This window comes from Adiantum capillus-veneris, chromosome 16 (assembly GCF_014529385.1).
Source record: "Adiantum capillus-veneris isolate H3 chromosome 16, ASM1452938v2, whole genome shotgun sequence".
NCBI lineage: Eukaryota > Viridiplantae > Streptophyta > Polypodiopsida > Polypodiales > Pteridaceae > Adiantum > Adiantum capillus-veneris.
Window position 1 is genome coordinate 73,810,444 of NC_140946.1, and position 23,614 is coordinate 73,834,057.

General features: G+C 47.2%; 1 protein-coding gene across 3 annotated transcripts in view; it reads right to left on the reverse strand.

The window, feature by feature from the left end:
- Nucleotides 1–18,365, reverse strand: part of LOC147439280 (cilia- and flagella-associated protein 65-like) — a 66,520-nt gene extending 48,155 nt beyond the window's left edge. For all 3 annotated transcript variants that reach the window (XM_086485146.1, XM_086485145.1, XM_086485149.1), the window contains exon 1: nucleotides 18,133–18,365. In XM_086485146.1, coding sequence (XP_086341272.1) covers nucleotides 18,133–18,246 — 114 coding nt within the window. In that variant the 5' untranslated portion in view covers nucleotides 18,247–18,365. The remainder of the gene's footprint in view (nucleotides 1–18,132) is intronic.
- Between the last annotated feature and the right edge of the window lie 5,249 nt (nucleotides 18,366–23,614).

Sequence of the window (23,614 nt, forward strand, 5' to 3'; positions counted from 1 at the left end):
AGGTTCTCGAGTTCTCTCACCACATGGGAGAACTTGGCGTTACAGATTTGCTGCAGACTTTGTGGCCACTGGCCAAGTTTGCGGTGACACCCCCAGATTCAGCAGGATGTAGACACATTGTGGTGTACTTTTTTGCTGATACGCAGTGTTTGCCTTGCTATGTATTCATTCATGAGGACTCCTGGACAGAGGAGGTTGCTTTACGCACGGCTCGCTCTACTTGGGCTTGGACCAGGCAATCACTGCAGTCTCGCCTATCTAGAGGACGCTCGGATGCGGATTACTCCCCATCCAAGCCTGCTTCGAAGATAGCTCGTCTTGCTGCTGCGGCAGCATCTGTTCTCTCTCGCTCCCCATGAGGATCGTCTCGTGGAACGTGCAGGGACTAGGTGGGCCCCAGTTTCAGCGACAGCGGGGCCGATTGCGTCAGGAGCTTCAGTGTTGCCTTGTGGGAGGAGAGATTGATCTCCTTATGCTTCAGGAGCACCATTTGTCTGAGAGCCGCATTCGGCGATGTGGTCAGATTTTGCGTGGACGCTATGATACCTTTTGGTCAGCTGCTTTTGGACCTGGAGGCATCCAGGGTGGGGTATGTATGACTATTGCGGACTCATTACAGCAGGCCATTGTGGGCAGAGGGATTATTGTACCAGGCAGGGCTCAGTGGATTACTATGCAGGTTCAGGGTAGCCTTGTGGGTTTCCTGAACATCTATGCGCCCAATGTGGCGAGTGCTCGTGCAGAGTTTTGGTCACAGATTGTTGAGTCTTTGCCACAGGTTGACCAGTGGTGTGTAGGAGGGGACTTCAACATGTTGGAGGACCCTTCTGACAGGATCGGAGGCAGCCATGCTACTTTGCATGGAGTCGAGTTAGCAGCTTGGGAGAGGTTTTGTATGACGTTGAGAGTCTCGGATACATGGCAGCATTCTGGCTTTGTGAGGCCTCCAGAGAGTCTTGCCTTCTCTAGATCGGACCGCAGAGTGGGAGGAGTGAATCTATCGCGCATAGATCGCTTCTACACTAGTGACCACTTCAGTGACTTGGGGGGATCAGTGGGCATCCTGGCAGGGACATCCTTCTGGGACCATGCACCAGTGATCCTCACAGTGGCAGACAGGCAGAGGAGTGGGAGCACGATGCTTCGCATCCCAGAGCGGGTCTTGTTGGACTCAGCACTCAGAGAGAGGGTCGAGGCTCTATGGACAGAGGGCATGGACAGCCAGGCTCCACCTGCAAACAGAGTGGCCTCAGGCCTAGCTCAGCTTAGCCACTTCTTTCTCCAGGAGTCTTTGGCTCGACGGGCTGCAGCGAGAGAGGAGGAGCAGCGTCTCAGACGAGGCATTGCTTCACCAGAGAGGATGCAGGAGCAGCATCCAGACAGTCCATGGTTGGAGGAGCAGTTACAGCAGGCTCGACAGGAGCTTGCTTGCACAGAGGAGAGGCGCCATGAGTTTGCCTTTCATCGACAGGCATCTCAATGGACTCAGGTGGGTGACAGAGTGACAGGTGCTTTTTTTGAGTCAGTGGGACCTCGGCACTCGCATGCCAAGGTCCATCAGTTGAGGAGACCCGATGGGTCAGTTGTTTGTGAGCCAGAGGATATGCGTGCAGTTGCTACTGACTTTTACAGTGAGCTACTGTCGGCTGAGCCCGAGTCAGAGAGACAGGATGCATGCAGGGAGCAGGTTTGGGCACAGATGCCTTGTCTTGTGACTGAGGAGATGCGGCAGAGGCTTGAGTTACCTCTTTAGCTTGAGGAGCTGCACACGGCTCTTAGGGCCCTCCCTCGTGGTAGCTGTCCAGGTGAGGATGGGCTGACTTTCAGCTTCTTCTTGGAGTACTGGGACCTGCTTGGCCCAAATCTTTGTAGTGCCTTTCAGTACATTCTGCACACAGGAGTGATGCCGGATAGCATGAGTGAGGGCCTGATTTACCTCATTCCAAAGGAGGGTGGCTCCTTGGATGAGATTCGACAGTGGCGCCCCATCACCATTCTCAACTCAGCCTACAAAATTCTTGCCAAGGCTCTGAGTTTGAGGATTCAGCCACTTTTGGAGAGCCTTATACATGGGACTCAGACAGGTTTTGTCAAGGAACGCAGTATCCTTGACAACATCTTCACTTTTTGGGAGGCTTCTGCCCTTGCACGGCTCCGTGGGGAGGACCTTGTGATTCTTCTTCTCGATTTTGAGAAGGCATACGACAGAGTTGACTGGGACTTTCTAGAGGGCACGCTACGCAGGATGGGCTTCTCAGAGGCTTGGATCAGAGGGGTGTCAGCTTTGTACAGACAGGCTCACAGTCAGGTGCTTTTGGCAGGAGGTAGAGGTGAGCGCTTCATGCTCACACGATCGGTCAGACAGGGTTGTCCTCTTGCCCCCTTTCTCTTTCTGTTCTATGCGGAGGCGATGAGCAGATTTTTGGTGTCACAGCAGGTTGGTTTGAGGGGCTTAGCACTCCCTATACGGGGAGATGAGCTTCTAGACGCTGAGTTTGCCGACGACTCAACCTTGTACTTAGAGGGCCAGGAGGCCAATTTACACAGATGTGGGCAGGCTTTGGAGACCTTCTGCTGTGCATCGGGCGCATTGATCAACTGGAGAGAGACAGTGGCTTTCTCAGTTGGTAGTGCTCCTGTGCCAGATTGGATGCCAGGAGAGGGTTTCAGGTGGATTCCTCCAAGGACTGCAGTTCGGTACTTGGGTTGTCAGGTTGGTTTGGATTTGTCCCCCGAGCAGCAGATTGCTCCTCTTCTCCTGTCCATCAGGAGAAAGCTGTTACATTGGAGCTCAGCACGACTTTCGCTGGCTGGTAGAGTAGTAGTTGCCAACCAGGTGTTGTTGGCAACTATGTGGTACATCACTTCTTGCTCGATCTTCTCGAGTTCTTGCATCAGCCAGGTAGAGAGGCTGATCAGGAACTTCCTTTGGTCAGGTCGCGACACTCAGATTGCCCGAGCCAAGGTGGCTTGGTCGGTCATCACACTTCCTTGTTCTCAGGGAGGGCTTGGGATCATTGATCCAGCACAGCAGAGCAGAGCCCTTCTTGGGAAGTTCGTCGTCAGAGGACTTCTTCCAGGCGAGGAGCCTTGGAAGGAGTTCTTGTTGCAGAGGCTTCGTGCCAGGGTGCCTCAGTCAGGAGGCCCTTGGCAACCTTCGACCAGATGGATCTTTACAGAGTTGCGCCGAGTTGGTTTGAGCAGGAGACTGGAGGACCGATTCGCTGTGAGTTTGCTTCGTTCTTGGGAGCTATTGCGGCGTGGCCTAGAGCAGCGACAGCCGACGTGCACGGAGGAGCGCCTACGGCAGCCCCTCGTCTGGAACCCCATGGTTAGCACTCAGAGAGGCCACTTGGTTGGGAGTAGGCCTCATGTTTCTTGGGGTCCCATGGCAGCAGGTCCAGCGCGCTCTCTAGGTGACTGGCTAGAGTTCACAGGTTTGTCAGAGGAGGTGCAGGTTGTCCAGCTACAGGGCATGAGAGGGGTTCAGAGCATGTGTCAGGACATCTCAGAGTCAGTTCCAGCTGATTGGCTCACGCCTCTCGAGCCAGTAGCACCCCGGTGGATGGGAGCCTTCACACGAATGGAGGTTCTCATTTCAGTTAGGGCTTGCTCAGAGACTGTCCCAGCCCTGTTCTTCGAGCTTCAGGGTGGGGGACGATTACAGAGAGTTGCAGTAGAGGCCCCGCAGGTAGCAGAGTGTTGTTTCCAGAGGATCCGAGTTGTGGGCATCTGTGGGAGGACTTGCATCATAGACCCTCACCCAGCAGCTCTTGAGACAAGACACTGGAGGCTATGGGCTTGGGAGTGCTGTCCACTGGCACGAGTACAGTGGGATCCTGGTGAGTGGCTATGGAGGGACCCATTCTCTTCTGCAAACCACCCAGGAGTCCCTTTCTTTCAGTACACTGTTCGGCTTGGACGTCATATACTTGCAGCACAGAGAGAGGCCCGCCCCGCTGCAGCACGTCATTGGCAGGAGGAGGGTCTCACAGTTGAGTTCTTGGCAGCTTTTTGGCAGAGGCTGTGGGACTCCAGACAGCCGAGGCGCGTCACCTTGTTCCAGTGGTTGGTAGCACACAGAGCCACAGCAGTAGGGAGCTGGCTTGTACATAGTGGTCTCTCGGCCGCATGTACAGCCTGTGACCAGTTGGTGGAGAGTCAGCGACACTGTCTTTGGGACTGTCCCTCGGCCCAGCAGGTGTGGCTACGAGTTCTTCGGCTGATGCCTGCCCTCTCCACGGCTCAACAGTACACTTGGGGGGCGGCGGCTTGGTCCACCCTCACGGGCCCGGCACTTCAGTTTGAGCTATCTTCCACCAGCAGGATGATAGTGATACAGGGGGGTCGACCTACACTCCAGCCTGCTACAGACCTTACTCCACAGGAGTGGAGCAGTGAGAGAGCGGAGTGTTGGGAGCTCATCAGCAGCCTAGCTCTCTGGTTCATCTGGCGGGCCCGTTGTTTCCGCATCTTTGAGGCTCGCCTTGTACCACCAGCAGAGACTGTTCGTGACTTTTGGCTAGAGCTGATCCATACTCTCAGAGGACAGCTTGAGGGACTACAGGGCAGCTCCGACCGCATGCGGGAGCGCCACGAGGCTTTCCTTCGACTCTGGCGCCCTGGGCCGTTTTACTCCATGGTCCAGGGGGTGCTCAAATGGCACTACTGTCCACCTGTGTGGCTTTTCCCTCCTCCCATCTCTTGATTTAGCCCCATTGTATATATGCTGTTTTTTCATTGGGAGAGTCTCCCCATCATGCTTGTTGTAGCCCTCTCTTGCAAAGGTGGATGTAGCCCTATGGGCAGCTTTCATTAACTAATAGAAGGATCTTTTTCTCGGAAAAAAAATAAACCATATTCTCTCAGAAGCCTCGTAGAGAGAATAAAGCAAAAGCTCTCTCTCTCTCTCTCTCTCTCTCTCTCTCTCTCTCTCTCTCTCTCTCTCTCTCTCTCTCTCTCTCTCTCTCTCTTCGAATTATGTAGCCAAAAGCTGGCTGAAAACTGCCGCACATTCCGCTGCAAAACGCGGGCATCCGTACAGCCTGCCATGTGTCAGCCTCCTGGGACTGCCGTACAATTTGCCACGTCAACATTTCTGCAATGGGGTCCTTGCCAGAGGGTGTGTGTGTGTACTGGGCAGCCATGTCACCGAGTTGTGACAAAGTCTCCTGAACCAATCAACCATGGCAATGTATAACAAAATGTGTATACAATGGAGGCAAGGGGTTGCTTATATAGCAACCTCAGTAGATTGCCCTACCCAGACTTTGACAAATAAGTAAAATAAATACCTAAAAGCCAAAATAAATCATGGGACTACATTGGGCAGTTCACTTGAGATGCCAAAACTCTTAACACCCTCTCAGTGTTAGACTTACACCACTCTGCTGCTTCACAGGTCTAGGGCATACTTGTACGGCTAGTATGTCTCCGGGCTATGTCTCCGGGCTGGCCACCCATAGTCTTGGTTGTACCGGCCGCCCGAGTTTAGGGCCGGCCGCCCACTTTTGTCCGGGCGCCCACATATATTTCCATATATAATTTTCTGTTGGGTCGTGGGGATTTTTATCAGGCCTTGCCCTACCTCCCCTTGGGCACCTATTTATGGGGCCACGGGGGTACCCACTTCCATTTCTCTCATCTCACAGAGATCACACATCTGATTGTATTGGGTCTTCTGCTCATGGTAGTCATGGGGGGCTGATTGTCCCCTCTTCACCATATCTTGCGTTTGTGTCTACTCTCTCTCTCTCTCTCTCTCTCTCTCTCTCTCTCTCTCTCTCTCTCTCTCTCTCTCTCTCTCTCTCTCTCTCTCTCTCTCACGCTTCCGCACACACGCACTCACATGGTATCAGTCGCGAGGGCACATAGTATCAGCAGCTTAGGCTTTCCATGGCCTGGGACAGCGCTTCTCTGCATCAGGTTCTCCTCCCAAGATCAGCATAACCAGCATTTTCATGCAAAATCTGCCAGCATTCTGCAAAAACCAGGCGCGCGATGAGATCTGTGTTTTTCGTCACGGAGGATCCCCCTCCACCTACGTTTTTGCAGATCAGGTCAGTGTTTTTGCATCAGGCTGCTAGCGCTTCACTTCTGGGATCATTGAATCAACAGAAACCTCCTCTGCTCCATCTGCGTTTTTCAGCCAGATCTGCGTTTTTGGGTTTTCAGCCCTTTTTCGGCGATTTTATTGGCCGCTTTGTGTCATTGACACCTTCCACAAGTTGCTGGGCACCTAGGGTACCCATCAAGCCTTTGTTTTAGGTTTTTGGTGCCAAAACGTGCAGCAAAAGTGGGCTGCAAATTGACCTGTGTTTTTGCAGCAAGAGGGCAACGCTCAGCTTCTGGACCCCGGATCTCGCCACCACCTACCCAGCTTTGCATTTGGTGCATTGCCGGCGAGTATCCTCTCCAACTTCATCAGATTTCAGCAATTACCCCTTGCTGTTTTCTCTGTTTTCAGCCCATCTGGGGCAGTGATGACAGTGATTCACCACCCTTCCCTACACCCTCTGCACCGCTCCGGACCATGCCGGGAGCGTACAAGCACGCTGAAAATCGCTGGACAGCAGCGTTTTCATCACCTCGCAGTTGTGTTTTTGGGTGGACAGCAGCCACATGGCTTGTTTTTTTCACAGAGGATGAAGTTACCTCCTACCAGGACACCATCCGGTGGTGGTCCATGCGGTCTCTCAGTGACTACTGCAGTACACGGTAGTTTCGACATCGGCTTGATCATCTACGGGCGTATGATCCTTGGGAGATCCATTCATTCCAGCCACCATTCGGCAGTTGCACACTCCAAAGGGGGTGGTGACTTGTGGTTTTCTATGGACACACCTATGCACTCATCAGAGGAGTTCACACGAGATATGGCCATGCTCATGGCATATGGGATTCCGACATTCCTAGAGAAGACACCACCATCTTGGGTGGACAGACACTTACCACTTGACCTCGACACCTAAGATCACTTGCTTACACAGAAGCATCTATGTGGACTTAGGGAGAGGATCTTGGATCTCTTTTTGGACAAGTTCATTGCTTGGATTTACAGACTGGAGTGGGACTTCACTGCTTTGGACTCTCTTGGAGAGTTTACCCGCGAGAAACAGGAGATCAAGCATCCCGCGACTACATCCGGAGTCACCCGGAGCTTGGCTTGGATGGTAGTGCACTTGCTCTTCTACACTCCTGATCATTTGGATTGCTACCTTCAGAGTTGCTTACACTCACCCTCAGTAACCTTACAATAGACTTATCCCCCGACCTGGGTAGTAGGCCACTCCCAGCTCATTCACATTGAGAACCACACCGAGTTGCGGTTTGGTGGCGTTGTTGGCGCAGATTCTGTTTTGGTTGACACCGGAGGATTGGAGGCAGGAGATACAAGCAAGACGGCGCAGACAGATTGGTCTGGCCTTTCCTCTTCTCAGAGAATCTTCACAGCGCAGACTTCTCAGTCTGGGTTCCCAACATCTACAGAATGATCATGGTGCAGACAGCTTGGTTTGACCACACTAGAGGCCCTTGCGCAGACTGTTGAGTCTGGCTTTCCCCTCATCTTGGATTACCCTACCTACTGACAGGACACCATCTGGTGGTGGTCCGTGCTATCTCTTGGTGACTGTTGCAGCTTACGGTAGCTTCTACAGTGCAGACTGTTTAGTCTGGCTTTCCTTGATTCGGAGGAGTTTACGGCGCAGATTGCAACATCTGGCATTCCTTGAGTTTTACACAGCTTAGCCACCTAGCCACACTGTGTTGCAAGTTCATGCATTGACACGCTTCCGGTCATTCTCATGATGGTTCCTGGGCTTCCCCATTTTCTCCAGACAGTTTGACTACAGACACCACAGATCCTATTGGGCAAGACACTTGCAGGTTTATTGGCACTTCTTTTTACGACAAGGAGTTGTTTTCACACTCATTTCGGGACCTTCACGCAGTATCTTCACCCTGTATGGGCGGAGTACAGCAGTTTGCTACACTGCTCGTGATGGCATTTTCCTACAAAGATCTCTTGGCAATTGGAACACCCCAGACTGCTGCAGACATCTTCATCATTTGCCTCACATCTTCGGCTTCATGCGGTTTGTTCAACATCCGGTGCTAAGAGGGGGTGTTAAGACTTACACCACTCTGTTGCTTCACAGGTTTAGGGCATACTTGTACGGCTAGTATGTCTCCAATCTGGCCACCCATAGTCTAGGTTGTACCTGGCCGCCCGAGTTTGGGGCCGGCCGCCCACTTTTGTCCGGGCGCCCACATATATTTCCATATATCATTTTTATGTTGGGTCGTGGGGATTTTTATCAAGCATTTGCCTACCTCCCCTTGGGCACCTATTTATGGGGCCAGGGGGGTACCCACTTCCATATCTCTCATCTCACAGAGATCACACATCTAATTGTATTGGGTCTTCTGCTCATGGTAGTCATAAGGGGCTGATTGCCACCTCTTCACTATACCTTGAGTTTGTGCCTACTGTCTCTCTCTCTCCTCTCCTCTCCTCTCTCACGCCTCCGCACACGCGTGCACTCACTTTTTTGGTAAATCAATTTGATTTATCTATCTGTGGGAAACCTCAAAGAGAGGAAAACCCACCAAAAAGATGTACAAGAAAAGGAACACAAAAGTGTTTGGCTATACAAAATAGCTAAAAGCATTCATAGGAAAGCTAATGTATCTCTGCAGTGATATCACCAGCTTCCAAGGCGAACCGTAACGACTGCCTAAGGGAAAGCTTGAAGAAAGGCACGGGATCTGCATGAATGCGATGGAACATATAGCCATTACGCTGTCCCCACAGGCTCCAGTAAGCCCAAAACCTGACCCACATGAAGAAGACTGCAAAGCACTGCAACGCTGGTGAGAAGATACCAAAACCCAAAACCGTTTATGGAAGACCGTCGTGGGAAAACGGAGCCACATACACGCAGATACCTGAAAAAGGAAATCTCGAGTAACACAACAATCCCACAAGAGGTGACAAACATCCTCTTCGGCAGATGAGCAACGGACACAAGATGAAGGGCGGATATGGTGGATCCTAAGAAAGGTACCCACAAGGAGCACACCAAGTAAACAATGCCAAAGAAACCAACGCTCCTTCAACGGCAAATGGCTTTCCCATAATGCAGATAGAAGCCTTCTCCACCAAGTATCGGATTTATGCATGTGCCAAATAGCGTTGCAATGATCAGCAACCCATGGTTGAGACAGAAGAAGAGCAAATGCCCAACCGGTAGAAATATCTTGAAAAGGCAATTCCCAAAGATTCCAGTCAGACATGCGATCACCATCAGCCAAAGGTGAAACGGGTAAAAAACCGATCAAGATTTGCTGCAATTCTCTCCAGAACTGGCGATAATGCATGCCCAATCCAAAACGGCGAGCGATAAATGGAGACTCCAAAGTAAAACCAGCTACATCCACCACATCCTCAACCACTCCAATGCCACGGCAGGAGAGGAAATACGCCTAGCGAGGCGAGCAATCAACCGAAGTAAGAGAAAAGGCCCCGCTCCAATGAAGGCTCTCCCAACGAAGTGAATTTCCTTCCCGCCGAGCATTCCACGATAGATGAATCGTAACCTATTTCCAGGCAGAGAGCAAGGTGGAAGAAAGCGGGCATCCAGGACTATGGCCATCCATCTTACCAAATACCACCTCCCAAATGGATGATTGCCAGCGACCAAATGAGGATGTAACCACATGCTGACTCAAGTGTGCAAACATAAGAGTCCAAGGCTGAGATTGTTGTGTAGGTGTAGGCAAAAGCATAGCCTTTCTAGCAAGGACATGCCTACGCATGTCCAAAATATTCAGACCACCAAAGCGCTTTGATGTACAAAGTTTTGCCATTACATCAGACGCAGGCCTTTTTTGTGTGCATGAGTTCGCCACAAATGAGACAAAATGGCCGACATGAGAGAATCAAGACAATGGCGAGGCCAGTGCAACAATGGCAAAAAGAACTGAACATATGCCATGAGGATACTCTGAACAATTCGCAGGAGAACATGCAGTGGCCAAGTAGAAAGCTTCCAATAATGCAGTTTAACATTCAAGCGATGAATAACCCACTCCACTTTTTGCGTGTGAGTGACGTTCCATCCAATTGGATAACCCAAATGCCTGGTGATCACATTTGGAGGAACAGTCTCTCCTGGCCACAATAGAGCATGCCAATCACAAGAACAAAGTGGCAAAAGCTTTGATTTACGAAAGTTGACTTTAAGATCAGCCGCAATCGCAAACAATTCCAAAGCTTCCATAATCACTTGAACATCGCTCTGTTGATTGCGGGGCATAAACAACAAGTCATCCGCATAAGCCTGCCCAATAAAGGTATGACCCGATGGTACCTGCAAACCATGAAGACGTTGCACAGAGGTCAAGTGATCAAGATACATCAACAAAGGGTGAGTGGCAATAGCATACAGCAAAGCACTAAGGGGGCAACCTTGCCTAACCGAACAACCAAGCAGCCACGATTCTGTCAATTCCCCTTTCAGGATCCCCGAAGATGTACTACAAGCATACAAGAAATAAACCACATTGGCCAATTTAGGACCAAACCCTAGACACCTCATTGTGACAGCAATGAAGTCCCATTGCACAGTGTCAAAGGCCTTCTCAATATCAACTTGAATGACCAGCACATCCTGTTGCATGTACTTAGCATACTCCATGCCAATCATAACATTAGCCAAATTGTCCATGATTTGACGACGAGGAATAAAACCATATTGAGCCCGATGAAGTCCTGTCGTCGTCAAAAAACCATACTGAGCCTGATGAAGTCCTGTAAACAAATAGTCCTTGATGCGGTGGACCAACATTTTAGCCCAAAATCTTCTAAACCATCGGCATCAAAGTTATGGACCGCCAATGAGAGAACTGCTCGCAAAGCGCTTGCTTGGGCAACAATTTAAGTAAGCCCTCTTTCCATGAGACTGGCAGATCCTGTTTCTCCCATGCCGCATTTAACATGAAAAGCAGTGGCTGTTTAAGAGCATCTCAAAAGGAGAGGAAAAATTCTAGAGTAAGTACGTCCCAGCCGGGAGATCTCCAACAGCCCAATGCAAGCAAGGCACCATGCAATTCGAAAGCAGAGAAAGGATCCTCAAGGCATTGTGCCTCCTGCGAAGACAGGATTGGACAAACATAAGAAAGCAACAATTCACGTGCTCGACAAGCTGCTGAAGATGGCTGAGACGGGGCAGCAAACACCTTACGATAATGTGAAACCATAACCTCAGTAAATTCCCGCTTCGAAGAAGTCCAAGCACCCGAGGGAAGCATAACCCGCTTAATTGATTGTGAGACCCTTGAATGATGCAGATGCTTTAAAAATTTCTTCGAAGCACAACCTTTATCCATAAAAGCCTGTTGACGTACACGCGTCTGCCATTTAGCAATTTTTCTCTTATCATTTTGTTGAATACGCACTTTAGCTTCACATAGCTCCATCATTTCAGAGTCAGACAGGGGTCGAAAATCAACCAACTGTTGTAGTCATTGACTAACCCGTTTCGCATCAACAACATTCCCCCGAATGAACTGCATATACTGCGTGCCATAGTCACAAATTACACTTTGTACTCTCATGATAAAACGATACCAGGCAGCGTCCAAATCAATAAGCATTTGAGCCAGCAGCGAGGGAATAATATCGGCAATCATGTGTCGAAAAATTTCATGAGTAAGATAGGCATTATTAACATGCAACAAGTGTTTCCTATGAAGAGGCCGATCACAAAGAGACTGTCCAAAATACAAAGACGGCAAAAGAGGATAATGGTGCGATAGCTACAGGGCATAATCTATCCTCATGTCACATACAAATTCTTCATATTGTTGCCCATTAAGCAAGTACCAACGATCCAATCGCGCTCTATAAGAAGAATAAGCAGCATGCTAAAAGGTAAAACCAAAGGCATTAGGATACAGACAACGCCAAAATATCAATCATTTAAGCAAAGGCAAAAAGAAGATCCCATTCGTGTTTCTTTGCAAGCAACATATGCAAATTTCATGTGGTGATGTCAAGCAAATCAGGGGTATTTTTGAAATCTCTACAAAGAAATGCATTCGAGGTCCGAGGGTGAGACGAAATTTCTCGCCATAAAGCAGCTCTTTGCCGTGTATGCATAGGTACCTCCAAATTCATGAACTCCACCATTCAACAAACGCTGTACAACCATCCACCGGCCATGCGTATCGTTGTATAGCAGAACAGGTTGAAGCTCATGGCGAACCAACATCAATAAACCCGAGAAATCTTGCAAGCCAACATACGCAATCCAATAACCGGCAAAATAGGAACATTGACCAGCAAACTCGTGTTGATTATGCTCTTGCAAACGCGCGCACTCACACTCAGCAGCTCATAGTGGACATCAATAGTGAGACCAAGTCGATGAAGAAGCTACCATGGACATCCCAATAGAAGGCCTTGGACTACTGGATACTCCTCAGTTTTGCTACCCTCAACTTTGTACCTTAGAAGAATGCCATCTTGAGCATCAGTTGCCATTTTAGAAAATTGAATTGTAGACCACACTACGTCCAAGAATCCCCATTCGTGAACTATAAACACATCACGTCCAAAATATAATACTCCAAGATAATGAACTGTGGAACACATCTTGTCCATGATCCAACCAACAACAAGGGATTGGTACACTCATCCATAGTGTTTTAGATACGTCTGATTGGTTCCCTGCCAGATGCATGTGCCTTGAACTCCGACCTACGGGTTCAAACACCGATAACTTGAACTCCAACACAAGGGTCCAAATTAATTATACGGAGCACTGTTTGCCCCTCTGCCACTCACAAGCCTCTCTCTGGTTGAAGTTGATGGCGGCACCAATCTCCATGTGACTAGAAGGCGGGATTCTATGCCAGTGTAGTCACCACCACACCAGCAACCTCATTGTTGTCCTTCCCTCAGTCACTATCACTGCTTTCCTCCTGATGCTTGCTTTTACCTTTGTCCTTTGTAGAATCTTTGTCTTTGCCTTTGGATCTGCAATCCTTGGCCAAATTACCACGCTTTCCACAATTGTAACAACGGTTCTTGGTCCTCTTTCTGGAATTTGAAGCAACAAGTGCTTCCCCACTTGTCTCAGAAATCTGAATTTTGCCTTGAGTTACCAACACGGCTTCCTCCTCAACGACAAAAGAGCTTAGATCATCAAATTCCAGCCTTTCCTTCGTGACTTGTAGCCGAAGTGTCCTAGACACCATTTCATACTCCTTAGGCAACTTCGTGAGAACCAAAGCAGCTAATTGAGTACTCGTCAGTGCACTTTTCATAGCCGATACTTGATCATGAATAACTTTAGCCTTCATAAGAAATGATTGCATGGAACATCCTCGTGGAAACTGGATGGCAAATAACTGGCCAAAAAGGGTGATTGCTTGCATCGTACAAATCCCGATCAAACATTCCAACGAACTTGAACCACATATCGTTGGCAATCTTCATAGTCTGAATAGCTAGAGAAAGGTCCTTTGTAAGAGATTTTGCAATGACCGACATAGCCTTCGCATTAACCCCATCCCAATGGACATACAATTTGAGATATTCGTCATCTTGAAGGCGACTCTACTTGTTGTTGGGATCCCTCATGGGACGGGGCTCCGAGCCGTCAACAATATCCCATAAGCTTTTCTATGAAAACCAAAGTCGCATGATCAAATTCCAATGAGCATAGTTATTGCCGTTCAATTTTTCGTTGGCGCTCGAGGAAGGGGGCCCATGTTGACGTTGCAAGATCTCGAACTCTAGGAATCCTTCTCGAACTCCAAGGGTGGCCGCACAAACCAAGCCGAAAAATCTCCAAGCAGTTCCCCAAACTCGTCCTCAAGCTGTTTTTCAAAATCTGATCGCCTTCAAAAACCTCTTTCACACCTCCCAAAATGTTCATCAAAGATCTCAACTACACTTTGCTCACCAAGGGCCTCTTCCAAAAACTCGCCTTCCAAACTGCTCCTAAAACGCTAGGCTTCAAGAGGGAGGGCATTGTTCGGTGCCGGAGAGGGGGTCTCTGCTACAAGGTGGCGTTTTGAGACGCAACACCAAAATGGTCGCAAGAAAGGGCGGCGCCAGTAGTGGAACTGCGGCAAGCATTTTAAAACACAGAGCCGCAAGATAGGCGCTAGGGGTGTTGCGGACCACGGTCATGTAGGCCTGCCGGCTAGTGTTTTGAAACGCTCGCTGCTTAAGAACTTGCGACAGTGGTAGAGCAAAGGGGAGAGGCTAAGCGGCGCTAGGAGAGAGGATATGCTTAGCCTTTCAACACGCTATCTGCAAAGGAGGACGCCGACAACAAGGGTTCTTCTCAACTTGCTCCTCCACCGAGAGTCTTCAGGCACGGAGCTCCACCAAGTGCTCTGATACCATGCCAAAGTCGACGATGCGAAAGCGTAGAGACCAAGGGGGGGGGGGGAGAGAGAGAGAGAGAGAGAGAGAGAGAGAGAGAGAGAGAGAGAGAGAGAGAGAGTCTCCTGAACCAATCAACCTTAGCAATGTATAACTGAATGTGTATACAATGGAGGCAAGGGGTTGCTTATATAGCAACCTCAATAAATTGTCCTACCCAGACTTTGACAGATAAGTAAATTAAATACCTAAAAGCCAAAATAAATAATGGGACCACATTGGGCAGTTCACTTGAGATGCCAAAATTCTAACAAGATATGGATAGTAAGGATATCCATACGAGCTCCAACCATTGTACCCCGATGGCGGTGGTGGTGGGGGAGGTGGTGGCAATGGCCATGACAGAGGTCACTGGATTAGGGTTAGATGACTGCACCATGTTCCTAAAAACTCCCCCAATCGAAACAGACGGTTGAGAAGGTTGCTGGTTAGAAGCTCTCGCACTTTCTGGTGTCGGAGGAGGGGATACCACTCGGGGCATCGAAGGGGGTAACATATAGTTCAAAAACTGTTGGAAACTTTGAAGCATCAGGAGATTCTACAGAGGATGCCGCAAAAGTATATCGCGAAGCTCGTCGAGAAGACATTGCAAGTACTTTGCCAAATCCATAAACACCAGTCTTGATAGGACCGGTATGCTTTCAATAAAGCACACAACTGGAGCTCTGAAACAACTATAACAGGATGGCACCACGTGCCAACGGAAAAGAACAGACTAACAAACTTTTAAGCACTTCAATAACAATTGAACTGAAAGAGATGCACGACACACGAGACATGAAGTGGCGGAGTTCCATCCCAAGAGAGCACTGGCCCCAAACGAGGGCGCCCCTTTCGGTATTTCTTTATATTGCTTCCACAAGATAGAGCTCGGTGTCACAAGACGGGCACCACATGCCAATAGAAAAGAATAGATTGAACAGACTTTTAGCACTTCAATAACAATTGAACTGAAAGAGAGAGATGACACGCGACACGGAGTGGCGGAATTCCACCCCAGAGAGTATTGGCCCCAAACCTTGGCGCCCCTTTCGGTATTTCTTTATATTGCATCAACTCAGTACAAGCCGGTACTCCAGACTCTACACCTTCTCCAGGAAGCATGCCAGAGAGTGAGCCCATGGCCTCATATTTAAAGGCCCTAGGCCCCAAAAGCAGTTTACATGAAAAGCCTTCAAACTCAAAAGCTTCTGGTCCAAAAGCAATGCCAAAAAGCTGTCAGCGTAAATCACGGAAGTCCGTACAATTGCCACGTCAACAGTCAGCGCAAAACACAGAAATCCGTAAAATTCTGCCTTGTCATCATGTCAACGCAATTTCCGGGTTTTTCCGCACAGTTGCCATGTCATCAGCTGCTACACAAGTCTTTCAGTGTGTGTGTGTGGGTCCTGCTTTATTTTAATCCTTTATGTCACGTGGGCCCCATCGGACGCAGTCCCATAAGTTGGTAGGACTTCTTCTTCTTCTGTTGTTGCTTGCTCTTCTTAGGGTTTAGGCCCCTCAGTCGTGATCTTAAGGTTTCCTCTGTTCTTCACTGACTTGACACGTCAACAGTTTGTAACACTCGGTGACTCTGATCTACATCTGCTCCCGCAAGAATGCCACAGAGAGCCCATCGCATGAAATTAAAGGCCCACAAGTTTACATGAAAAGCTACAAATCCCAAAGGCATTTGGTCCCGAAAGCATAGCGCTTAACAGCAGCTAGCACTTTTCGTGGAAATCCATACTGCCACGTCAACAAGCTGTCAGTGCATTTTGCGGACGTCCGTACAGACTGCCATGTCATCAGCTAGTGTAATTTATGGAGCATCCATACAACACTGCCATGTCATCACTAGCTACGCAAAGAGTGTGGGTGCGGGTTCTACGTTAATATTTTGGGCCCCGTCGGACAAGGTCTCATAATTGGTTGGATTTTAAATATTTTGGCCCACTCGGCGAGGATCTATAAGTTGGTGAGAACTTTGTCTTCTTCTGTTGCTTCTAAGGTTTAGGCCCCTCGGCCAGGATCTGCAAGTCGGCTAAGGTTAGGTCTGGGAAACCCTAACCCGCCAGGTCTTCAGTAACTTTACACGTCAGCAGTTTGCGACAATCAGCGGCAATTACTCCACAAGCTGCTCATAGCCCACCTTATGCTGCCTCCTGATTCTCCTCACACTGCTCCGCTCTCTCCTCCTTCCAGATTCCTGGACCCTGGTGCTTCGTGCTGCGTCCAATAGTCAGGCGGAGGAGGACAACATTTGGCTGGAGACTATGGTGGGTGAAGGGGGTAAGCGACGTGTGAATGAGTGTACAAGTTCATAGCCCAATTTACGCAAAGAGCCGTCTTCCCTCCATCAGCACCACTCTCTTCCCCTTCATCTCTCGATTCGCCGTGCTCCAACATCCAGAGCTCTCTCAATCGTGCTTTTTAGCTGTGAAAGTGGGTCATTTGGGTTTTCACCAGATTTTTGGCACCATAAATTAAGGACCTCTTTCGTCCCTAAATTATGCACATAAAGTTCTCACTTTCTGCAGACTATTGTTTTCTTTTTGAAAAGTATGCAGACAGCTTTACGCTAATCTAATGTCACTTAAAGCACTATGAATCCTCTTGGACAAAAATCTTGGTAGCTACAATTTTATCAAGCCTCTCAATCAATTTGGAGTACCGTGAAGCGATACATTGTGAAAACTTTTGCTCAAATTTTGGTAATATTGTTCCTCAAGAGCCAATCCTTCAATCTTTTTAGTGTAGATGAGGGCATATTTGTTGTGTTATTGAGAACACTTCCTGCATAGTATCGATCACATTGGCACGGTCCTCAAACTTTCAAAGAGAAGGAGCCATGCCCAATGTTGCAAAATGTCATCAACTCTTGAACGAAGAAGAAAGAAAGCTCAACAAAAAGGAATAGGCAGCCCGAAAAGTAATAATGTGTATGTTGTTAAAAATTTATATGTCCAAGCAAAAGTGTATTCATTGTGGCAGGACAAACCATCTTAGCAAAGACTGTTTCCAAGTCTTGCCCTCATCGTGGAAAGACTTCTAAGTGTTACAAAGACAAAGCTATGGAAGGACCACAAGCCTGTTACCATATACATGTGGTAGTGATGTGTGTGAACACACTAGGACCGCCGGGGCATTTTTTCCCTCTTTAGGAGGTTTTTTTACCCCGTGCATTGTATATACGCCCATCACTCTAGGGCTATCTATCTTTCCATTGCACACTAAGTAACACACTCTCAATTGTGTGACTTAAGCTTCCTTCGTCTTCTCCAAGCTGTGTGTGTTTCTCTGCAACCCTAATTCCAACAAAGTCAAAGATAAAAGGTAAAGCTGTTCTCAACCATGTTGAAGGCGGAGGATTTTCTGTTGTCATGGAAGATTAAGTATTTTGTGAGTACTAGGCACCCAAATCACTCCAGCAATCATGGCTAGTTGCCGATAAAATACATAGCAGATTTCTCTCATTGCTAATGCAAAGTGTTCCTAGTGTTCATTTCAACTACGAATGGTTTATTATCTAATTCAATAATCACCTTCTACTCCAAGAGGAATTTTGTATGTCTATGACTCAATAATCACCAAGAGGAAACTTGTGCAAGCTGCTCATTAAGGCAGCAATATATGTTCATAACAAAGCACACAAACCAGGCATGATTGACAGCAACTCTACATTTACAGACCTGCACAAATCTGCTGATATTTTTAATGTGTAAGACCTTGCGGTACTCTTTGCCAGGTACCCACTTCCTCCATTCCACGCTGCTCGCGCACTCAAATCCTCCGTCTTTCTTCATTCCTCTTCTTCCTCCCTACGACGTCAAAATTCTTCTTCTTCCCATATCTCTACGCTCTCAGAGACCCTTCTTCAATATGCGTCGTATGTTGTGCATTAACTAACAGGGTGAGGTGAATAATCTCGTACTAACGAGGTGAATAATAATTGTCTCATTATGCCATAGTGGTATTTACCCTCAAGAGGAGGGTCACTTGTTAATGTATGGCAGACAAGGAACCACCGTGTGTTTGAAGGAGGTTTTGAGGTGGCAAGCTTCGCAGAAATTACTCAAGAAAGCAAAGTGCTAATATGGATGTTTGGGTGCAAGTAACACTCGGGGGATTGGTCTAGGACTACTTGTGCCTTGTTGTCAGCAGATGGAATGCTTAGGACGGGGGAAAATCTTGGCCATCGGTAAATAAAAGATCTCATAAGGACAAGTTTATGGACCTTGTGTATCGAGGAAGAGGCGGCGGGTTGGTGGGGGTGGCTACTCTGATAGCCGATGTAATTATAGCCCCTAAATGATGTAATGGCTCAACAAGAGCATGACAAGACCTTGTAATTTTTTGGGTTGTTCAATATAATTCACTCACAATTGTGAGTTTATCTATTAAAAAAAAAATTTAAAAAACAAGTGACCCTCAAATTTGACTTTTCGTTTCGATGGAAGGGCATACACCTATAAGGAAGCGATGGGCTGTTTTCAGCAGATGCAAAATCAAGGCCTGTTGAAATCTTGTGCCTTGAATCCATGTGGCTGCTGGCAAGAGAATTCACACTGAGATCACGAATCCGGGGGAATTCACGTTGAGCTTGCTAGGTTCTACTAACAAATGCAAGAGCAAGGTGTGTCATGCGATAAAATCTTTTTTGGCATAGTGAAAGCGTGCGTTGATTCTGTGACCCTCAATATTGGGAGGAAACTGCATGCAATTATTCAGAGAGGTGGACAGGATATAAATGATGTGATTGTCATGAATGCACTTATCCATATGTATGGCAGGTGTGGCAGCATGATGGATGCTCAATAAGTCTTTGTTTTTCACTAGGTCACGAGATGAGGCAAGATGGCATTCATCCAAATGGTGTCATTTTTTTTAATCTTCTCGTGTATGAAGTCATGCTAGTCTCGTGTATGAAGTTTTTGACTACTTTGAAGCTCTGATCCAAAAATACGTCATCAACCCAAGCAGCAAGCGCATCAAACCTGTCTGATTGACCTATTTAGTAGAGCAGGCCAACTTGATGAGGTTGTGATAGCGGTTCCTTTTGAGCATGATTTCATGATTTGGAGCTCATTATTAGGTCAATCAAACCTATCGGATTGACCTATTTTGGTAGAGCATGCCAACTTGATGAGGTTGTGATAGCAGTTCCTTTTGATCATGATTTCATGATTTGGAGCTCAATATTAGTTGCTTGTTGAAAGTGGGAAGATGTAGAGCTTGGAACAAATTTCTTCAACAGTGCATTGAAAACAAAGAAAGAGAATGTAGGAGATTTTTTCATGATGTTTAATATCTATTTCTGATGCACAAATGTGGCAAGATCATAGCATCTCTTCAAGTAATAAAATATGGACATATCAAGCTAAAGGTTCTCCAAGAATAGTTTTAAAAGCCCTTAGCCTATCATTTTAATTAAACATAAGCTTTAAGCTCAGCTTCGCCAAGCACTAGTAGTAGCTTAACTCGTTCCTTATCGATGTATGGAGTGCGTGGTGTCGAAAAGTATGTGGTCTAGCTGGGAAGGTGCAAAACCTCTGGCTATGAGAGTTCGTGATGAAAGTCACAAACACTTTAAGAAAAAGCGTTTATGGAAAATCACCAACTCTCCTTTTAAAGATGACTAAAAATCTAAGAGCATTCATGACGTTCGTGCAGGTTTTTCATTAAAAAGAAGCCCCTTCTCTCTCTCTCTCTCTCTCTCTCTCTCTCTCTCTCTCTCTCTCTCTCTCTCTCTCTCTCTCTCTCTCTCTCTCTCTTCCCCACTACATTTTCAGCTGATGTGTCAATTTTTGGGCCATTTTTTCACTGTAGACCAAAACTAGGTCATTTTCAGCTCATTTTTTACCCCAAAAATGCCATTTTTTATGTGAAAAATCCCAAACGGAGTCAGAAATTGCATGGAAAGTGAGAAATTGCATGGAAATTGTGTGGTCTAGCTGGGAAGGTGCAGAACCTCTGGCTGTGAGAGTTCGTGATGAGAGTCACAAACACTTTACGAAAAAGCGTTTATCGAAAATCACCAACTCTCTTTTTTAAGATGATTGAAAATCTAAGAGCGTTCGTGACAATCACAAATAGCAGCTAACGGGCATCGTTGCAGAATTGCATGGAAGTGAGCATGCTATTTTTGGTAGTTTTTGCCCGCTTCAGTCTTTGTAGGCAAGACGAGTGTGCCATCATCATGAAACACTTGGAATATGTACATCATAAAACCAAATTAGGCATCTTAGAAAGTGGGAAAACACACAAAGATGCCACATACAGGGCCACGATTCCCCAGATAGGTATGTGCATGATAGCGATCGTAGTAGCTGCTTCAGCATATATCACAATATGTACATGATTGCTTTTATTTACATGCATCAAAAGGTGTCAAAAGTGAAGTGAATGTTTGTATTTCACATTGTGCACGTTCCACAGTACGACATCCACCCCCTCTGAACCTGCACATCCTCCGGTATGTGCCACAATAGTAGTTGTTATGCATTAAAACTCATGGTCGGAAGACACCACAACTTCACTCTCATCCTCAATTTGCATATAGTTAGACCCATCATCCTCTTCACTAGGTTGTGCATCAAATGGATCAGCATCCCTTTCTTCTTTATAACAATTTAACCCTTTTTCCTGCAATGGGAATTTTCATCTCTGTCCCATCCAGCTCAAACGCAAGGTGTAAGTTGCATTTTCATGCACATGCTTGACAACATAAGGGCCAAACCATCTCTTTGCAAGCTTACTTATTATAGAGTGCTAGTTTTCAAAGCTACTATCGTACGCCAGCACCCAATCACCCTCGTCAATGACTTTTGGTCCGAGCCTATGTCTCTTTCCTTTGTTTTTCAACCTTGCATCATTTAGTCGAGCTTTTGCAAGCTCAATGTCTTCAGGCCTTCTTTCCAATTGTCGTATGTGCAATGCAAAGAGTTATTCTCTATTCATTCTATCTTCTCATGGCAAAACATTCCATGTAAGAACTACATCTTCAATTGGCATCATGTTTTTGACCATACATCAATTCAATAGGCATATAGCCAGTGACTGAACTATGTGTCATACGATCAGACCACAATGCAAACGGCAGTAACCTTGGCCACTGTCCAAGATTACCTTCACAAGCCTTAGCTAAAGCTTTGATTATTGGAGGATGCCCTCTTTCACTTTTTCCATTTCCCTTTGGGTTAAAAGCCCAAGTTAAAAGCTAGTTTGATGCCCATCCTAGAGAAGAATTCCCTTGCTTCATCAGCATCCAATTCTCCTCTATCTGCAGTTATCTTTCCCACACATCTATAGTGACAGATTACATCTTCAAGAAGGAATTTACATACAGCTTGTGTATTCTTTGTCCTTAATGCACACCCTTCGACTTGATTAGACAAATCTTCTCTTGCAAGCACCAAATACCTCATTTTCCAAAGTCCCAAAGGCATTGTGACCAAGTCCACAACCCATTTGTAATGTATGGCCAATGGATAAGGAGGATGTAGTCCATTGCAATGCTATACATTTGAATACATTTGGCATGTCACACAAGACTCAACAAACTCAGTCACATCCTTATACATCCCTTTCCACCAATACCTTTCTTTTACTTTGGCAAATGTTGCCCATGCACCTCGATGTCCTGCCCATAAACTTTCATGGAACTCCTTGATGATTTTTTGTTGAGTAACCTTATCGCATACTACCCACAATGGTATTCCATCTCTTTGTTTAGGATGCTTTGATAAGTAGTCATCCCTCAAGAAGTATCCATATGTTTTTCTTCTTATCCTCTTATATTCCTGCTCAATCCAATCATCTTGCTTCTGCAAAGTACTTAAGTAGTGACCTATTAAGAGCCATTCACCCTCATATAGCTCCTCTAAAAAGGACTCAAGTGAAGACACAAAACATGCATGATTACTCTTTGCATGAGCAATAGTGTAAAACTTTATGCCTACATCATCTTCCTCAACAATCATGTCTTGTTCAGCCTCATACCTTGTCCTATACAACATATCTGCCATTAGGTTGTCCTTCCCTACTGCAATATGCTTGAACTCGGGATTCAAGGACTTTGTGTAGGCTATCCATCGCATCATAGCAATGTCAGGGGTTGAAAAATTTGTAATCATTCCAAGAAGCGGCAAACAATCAGTTTCCAAAACCATTGATGTCCCTATCAAATACTTCTTGTCACACCTCAATAATGTAGCCACCCCCCATAGGTCCCTTTTTACTTGTGCATAATCTCATTGGTGAGAACTCAAAACCTTAGCTCTAAACCTCACTACATACCTTTTTCCTTGGTCATCATCTTGCCCTACTGCCCATCCTTTCCCTGTAGGACTCGTGTCCACTGTCACAATGGTGAGTCTCTCACATGCATAGTCTACATTTCTCAAGGTTGGTGATGAAAGAAGTAGCTTCATTAGTTTTTCATGGCTTTTGTGTTGTCATGCAAAGGGCATACCCGGGGGGGGGTCACGGACCTTGGCCAGTAGGTGGTCGGTTGCCAATGAGAGGCCCAGGGAACTGCCTTGTTGGATATACCACCCACCCTCCCTGCAGTACAATAGATCATCCAGAAACGGATGGTCAAAATGAACGAGTTAATCAAGTGCTAGAGGGTATGCTACGATAAATAAATTAGCAAGAAACAAACAGACTAGGGAGTAATGTCATGCCAAGGGCATATCCGGGGGGGGGACACAGACCTGGGACATTAGGTGGCCAGTTGCCAGTGTGGAACAGGGGATTCGATAGCCAGGGACTATATAAGGGAGGTTGGGTGATGAATCTAGCAAGGCAGTTCCCTGGGCCTTCCACTGGTATCAGAGCATGGTCTATTTTGGGAAGAGGGCGTGAGGGAGGAGAACACCTCTTGCTAGGCGACGAGGTCGACAACAAGGCTGCGTGTGCAAGGCCGCTTGCAGTGAGGGAAGTCGAAAGGCCGACCTGCACAAACTACCATGAGGGTGGGCTTAAAGGGTGCATGCCACCAAATAGGGAGTTCACGTCACAATGCCGCAGCCCAGAGAGCTTCGCACGGAGAGCTTCCGTCTGCAAACCCTGCGCATTGCTCGCTGTGGCCGCCATCGCTGCAAGTTGAAGGGCACATATTTGGCTGCCCGTTCGAAGGTTGAAATTAGACCCTCAAGTTACAAAAGGGTG